The sequence below is a fragment of the Gadus chalcogrammus genome, chromosome 7 (genome assembly GCF_026213295.1).
Source record: "Gadus chalcogrammus isolate NIFS_2021 chromosome 7, NIFS_Gcha_1.0, whole genome shotgun sequence".
In the NCBI taxonomy this organism is placed as follows: Eukaryota; Metazoa; Chordata; class Actinopteri; order Gadiformes; family Gadidae; genus Gadus; species Gadus chalcogrammus.
In genome coordinates, this window is record NC_079418.1 from 27415476 (window position 1) to 27421475 (window position 6000).

General features: G+C 43.7%; 1 protein-coding gene across 1 annotated transcript; it reads right to left on the reverse strand.

Annotated features, from left to right (window-relative positions):
* Positions 1-3583: 3583 nt before the first annotated feature.
* LOC130386614 (B-type lectin plumieribetin-like) lies at positions 3584-4830 on the reverse strand. The gene is made up of 3 exons (XM_056595628.1): positions 4724-4830; positions 4404-4491; positions 3584-4107 (listed from the first exon to the last, which is right to left on the reverse strand). Exons 1-3 carry the CDS (start codon positions 4795-4797, stop codon positions 3841-3843), a joined length of 429 nt encoding a protein of 142 aa, XP_056451603.1. The 5' UTR covers positions 4798-4830; the 3' UTR covers positions 3584-3840.
* Between the last annotated feature and the right edge of the window lie 1170 nt (positions 4831-6000).

The window sequence follows — 6000 nt, forward strand, 5'->3', positions numbered from 1 at the left end:
ACAAAAAGCAAGGTAACAGGTGTTTCTCTGAGAAATGCCTTACCACTACTCCTGCTACTCCTTGATCCTGTGCAGGCCGGGATCAAGGAGATGGAGCCACTTGCCAAATATGTGCACTGTGCTGCACACAACCTGAACCTGACACTGAATGACTCCGGTAAAAAATATAGCAGAGCTGCGTCGACTTTATGACACTGTTGAGGGTCTTTATACTGTTTTTGGCCAAAGTATTAAGAGATGGGCGCTCCTTTCTGGTATCATTTCATCTGAACTCTGAGCATGGTAACGTTACTCTAAAACGTCTCTGCCCCACCAGGTGGTCCTCAAGGCATGATGCCCTTGCTGCCCTGAGGTACCGTTATGCAGAGGTCATGAAATATTTAATGTGGAGGATCTGGCTAAGATGCTAATTGTGAAAAACAGCACCATGGCAGCATCATTTACTGACGTTTGCACTGCATTAGTTATATCTCACCATACCTGTCACTGTCGCGACTGCAGAGCGCTCATTCTCCAAACTCAAGTTCATAAAGACTTAAAGCAGCATGCGACAAGACTCAGCGGACTGGCTATACTCTATTGAGAACGGCAGAGCGAGGACTTTGGACCTGAGCAGTGTCGTAAATGACTTGAGCGCAAAGCCCGTAAGATGAGCTAAAAGTTGTTCTACCTTTAGAAGGGCAGTCACAAGCAGGCCACAAATAAGAATTGTGATAATCTTAGATTTGTCCAAAAGTGTCTTATCTGATTTATCTGGTTATTAGTATTTATTTAAGAGGAATAGGAGAATACTGTATTGGTGCAGAATATATCAATGTTTATTGTCTCACTTTTTTGTTGGTGTTCTTTTATTGCACAAAAAGTTGTGACTGAATTTTTTTTCCCCAGCTGTTTACCCGGACATGCAAGTAAAGGAATGTATACATTGTGTGTAGACAAATGCAAACATTCAAAATGTTTACATACAAAAAAAAATATATGGGTCCTCATTGGTCAATGCCAACGCTGGACACGTTTCGAGACTATAGGGTAAGGACGGGATTTCTACTCTGGCGACTCCAGGGTAGAAATCTCCCTTCTGGACAGAAGGAAGACAACAGCCCTCGTACAGATTAAATATCTCCAGCAAGAGTGTTCGAAGGTTCTCTGGCAAGACAAAAAGAGAAATTGTCACGGTTAGCAGGTGGCAGGCAAGCAGGTAGGACCCAATCGCCGACAGTTCAGGTAAAAGGATAATTTATTAACACAAAAGGCAAGGACAACCGAGAACACGGGTGACGCGGGGAACACAACTCACCACAAACCAAAATGATACGACAAGGAACAAAGGAAAGAAAAGGGCTTGAATAACAAACGCACACACAGGGCAAGCAGCGAGTAACAGCTGGGACACATTAGGGGAGGGAGCAGTAATCACACAGGAGGGAAGGTCTGGAAGGTCTGGAAGGCGGGACCCCTCGGGAAGGGAAGGTAGAGGGCGGGCCCCCTCTGGAAGGGAAGGTAGAGGGCGGGCCCCTTCTGGAAGGTCTGGAAGAGGAGCACCCTCGGGAAGGAGTAGGGTTCAGGAACCAGACAGGGCTCAGGGACCGGAGTCAGCTCAGGGGCTGGAGAGAAATGTTGAACCGGATGGGACTCCAAATTCACCACCCCCACTCTGATAGTCCGTAATGCACCCTCCAACCCGGGCCTTGAAGCAACAGCGCTGCACGTACGCCCCAACACAGCCTCCAACAAAAAGAGCGTCCGCTGGGTCCAATGATGGTCGGATCATTCTGTCACGGTTAGCGGGTGGCAGGCAGGCAGGTAGGACTCAATCACAGACAGTTCAGGTAAAAGGATAATTTATTAACGCAAAAGGCAAGGACAACCGAGAACACGGGTGACACAGGGAACACAGGGAACACACAGGACACAACTCACCACGAACTAAAATGATCCGACAAGGAACAAAGGAAAGAGAAGGGCTTAAATTACAAACGCACACACAGGGCACGCAGTGAGTAACAGCTGGGACACATTAGGGGAGGGAGCAGTAATCACACAGGAGGGAAACCTGACCGGACATGGGGAGAAACAAGACAGAGGTACCAAAGTAAAACAGGAAACAGACCAAATCAAGACAAGGAAACAGACAAGACCATGACAGAAATAAGTTAATGTGACTCTTTATAATGAGATTCAAACTTTTACTGGTGGCTGCATTGGTTATTCTTTCCACTGGTTAGCAGACACAAAGGTTTTTGCATATGTATATGTATCGGGAAAATATTGTAAATAATATGAATGTATTGATATAATGTGGGACAGTAGCATTAAACAATACATGTCTTCATCCAGCACCCTAATTCACTCTCTATCACTTTCACTAAAGAAGATCAGTCTCACGATTAAACAGGCAGGATGTGACCTCCCACTAGAAACATTCCCGAAACAAAAGACGTCCTGTTTTCTTATGTTCCTTTAAGGGCCAAGGGTGCTTTGTGTGTGTGTGTGTGTGTGTGTGTGTGTGTGTGTGTGTGTGTGTGTGTGTGTGTGTGTGTGTGTGTGTGTACAATCTCATTTATTACCACACATTTTTGCATCACCCTGCAAGTTGAAGGTCAAGTCCAATCAAACCCGCCAAAATAAAGAATTGATGAGTGTGCGTAACAGTGTTGTTCAAGTTGGTGCGTGTTTTATGAATGCATGGCCATGAGAACATACAACACTACACGCTGAATGGATTTCCTCTTAGCAGAGCAGGGGACATCAGCAAGTCAGTACACGGTTCATCCAATTGCTTCTTCCCATGACTGGTAAACAATAAGGGTCTCTCACGAATATTTATGTGCTTGTCTAATCAAGTCCCATAGAGGTATTTTTTTTTCTTTGCTTATTTTGGGTCGGCTTAGCTCAGGAGGTAGAGCAGTTTTCTTGTAACCGAAAGGTTGATAGTTCAATCCCCAGCTCCTCCTACCTGAATGTCGATGTGTCCCTGAGCAAGACACTTAACCCTAACGGCTCCTGACGAGCTGGCTGTCGCCTTGCATGGTTGACTCTGCCGTCGGTGTGTCAATGTGTGTATTAACCGATGTAAGTCGCTTTGGATGAAAGCGTCTGCCAAATGCCCTAATTGTAATATATTTTTGTGTGTGGCACCTCAAATGCCTTCAGGTCACCATATAAGGAAAGGTACTGGCTGTCTAGCTGAATCATTATATTTGATATACATCATATTTTTACTATAGGGATAAGCTTCGCAGCGTTTTGTCATGAATGGGTGATTCATTTGACTAGAAGTGAGCTTTGCCTTTTCTCTTAAGAACCGGACCGAAACTCAGGTAATATTTAGGAGTTTGTAGCTAAGAAAGGATTACGATTCAGCTGTCATAAAATACTTAGTGCAACCTGTTTACTAGTAACATTAATCTGACCAAGATATGAATGATGATCAAACAATGAATTGATTGACTCAGTTGGTTACATGAAATCCGTGACCCTGGTTTTATATAGGGTAACAATTTATTATGATATACCTATACTATTCTAATATTCATACATCTATTTCAGTTTGGTATTAACCATTAACCAGTAATTAGCTGTGTCAGCACTTTAATTTCTTTCTGTAGGTTTGGCTCAAATCATATTCATTCATCAAAAAAACAGATAAAAATCTTAATCATGGAAAGAAAAAACTGCTGACGATTAAGACGACGAACAAAACAAAATTTTTGAATTTTTATTGTCATCCAGAAACTGAACATGATGAACTGAACTGGGTGCTCATTCAATGACAGAGATCAGTTCTCAAACGTAGAGATCAGTTCTCAATCAAGGACATCTTTCTTGAACAACATCTCTTTACTGTTTACAACCTTCAGATTTCTCAGAGCTCCAGATGGCCTCAGCATCCCTGTCAAGGACCAGGTGACCTTCGTTTGACAAGGTTAGACGCATCTTGCAGGAGAACGTGTCATTATAACTGTCAGACGCCCACACGGCTTTCTTCTCCTTGGTGTACATAACCAGGTTGTTGTCCTCTTGCAGCAGAACTCTGATTCCCCCATTGTTAGCCGTGTTGGTATGCCAGCACGGAGACCAATTGTAGATGACAAAATTGCCGTCGTCCTGTGATTGGTCGGAATCAAATAATGAAGTTAATTTAAGGTATAGGACGATGCAACTCTATCCTACTTCTTTTTGCACAAAACCGTCAAGATAGTATTTAGTACTTCTTGTCTATTCAAATATTTTACTTGTTTGGAAGGTTTTTTAGGAGTTTTGTGAAGTCGTCATTACATTTCCCCTATCTGCTTTGAAACGGTTAATTCAAATTAGGCATCAAACCTTATATGATATGCTAAACTGTAATGAAGTGACGGAAACAAAAATAACATTTACTCATGAAACGTTTTTTTGCTCACCTGAAAGATTGCTTTGAAGTTCCCATCCTTACTCAAGAGGAAGTCCCCATTACGAAGCTCATGGTTGGTGGCTAAGAAATCCATGATTCTGAAGACACAATAATAGGGACTCAAACATCATCTATGGAGTTGAAGTTCTCATACAGAGGCAGGCACTCTCAAACATATTCTCACATCAGATTTCCCTCACTCATAACTGATGGATTGCTATGATCAAACAATAGCTCCTAAATCGTACCTACAGCATATTTAAAGGGTATTCTAGTTAGTTATCTTAAACCTTTTACTAAGTGCAGAGTTTCCTCACACATGTGACTGACCTGTGAAGGCAGATGTAGATGTTGCGATGAGATGTTGAGGTGAAGCTGTCGTGGAGTGGGCCGCTATTTATCATTCCAAGAGAAGGTGGGGCGGCTAGAGGCGTGTATGCAGGGCCGGCCCTAGCACTTTTGGTGCCCCAGGTGAAATCTGCATAAGGTGCCCCTGCTCAGGTCAACATGCCACCACAATATGTTACATCGCTAACTCCCTGTCAAAAATCATCACGGCTTAGGTTATAAATACATATGAGATTATTATGGGGATTTCTTGCATGAATATATTGATATTGATTAGAGGTATTGTGGAAGACGGCAGGGAGGAGTGAGGGGAGTGGTGTATCTGGCGACCTGCTGGCTCCACCCCGAAGCCTTACATGAACTTCCTCCCCGTAACGATGCAAGCCTGAGGATCGTTATGCAGGAGGGGTTTGGGTTAAAGGGAAGAGCAGGCCAACACATGGAAGAGCCGGAGCCGGAGCCGGAGCTGGAGCCGGAGCCGGCTCATCTATGAGCCGGAGCCGGAGGGAACAGTACTCCCTTCTGACTGGGAGTACTGTAACACTGCCGATGAGAGAGAATCCGATGGAAGTACCATTGGATTGAGTAGGGATATGGATTGTACCTTAACAGAGGTGGATGACTCTTTTCCCTCCCTGGTGGTTTTTATTTACACGGTAAATAAATCACCCTCACTTGTGTGGTTAACTGTTCAACTTGGTGGCATGGAAACCCACACGGACTGGCCCGCGCCAATATTTATAAAGAATCATATTCTGCTCATTTAATTGCCGATGGGCTTTGTCCGACAGGTATGACTGGGACCCAAAATATTGCCCTCTGGGGAAATAACATCATTCTGATTGTCGAAAGAGAGGGAGGGGGATAATTGAGCAAAAGGAATTGGGGACCTTTTGAAAATATGTTGCGTATTTAAACAAATTCTTAATGAATCTCACTCATCTATGGGCGGAGTGAACGCTGCATCCCAACCCCTTGGGTCTCAAACCCAAGCACTTCTTTTAGAATCAGTCTTGCTGACTTGTGATGAAAACCTTGCAGTTAGAAATTCTTTGCCTGGGTTAAACAAAGACCCTCATTAGGGTTTGGTAAAAGTCAACAATTGAACGTTGCAATCAGGTCAAATTCATCATGACCTCAAATGGAGACATTATGCTTCTTATGAGGTCATGCTATCCAGCTTGGTGACCAGGAGCATGTAGCTTCAGAAGTCCCCAATAAAACAGTCCAAACCAGCAGGCACTGTGGAAGACTATTTG

Bases quoted from the DNA above. Each gene is read 5' to 3' on its own strand.
- LOC130386614 (XM_056595628.1), bottom strand. From the start codon at position 4,797: ATGATAAATAGCGGCCCACTCCACGACAGCTTCACCTCAACATCTCAT. The intron at 4,492-4,723 runs GTCAGTCACATG...TTGTGTCTTCAG, and splicing joins ATCTACATCTGCCTTCACAG to AATCATGGATTTCTTAGCCA. The intron at 4,108-4,403 runs GTGAGCAAAAAA...GACCAATCACAG, and splicing joins ACTTCAAAGCAATCTTTCAG to GACGACGGCAATTTTGTCAT.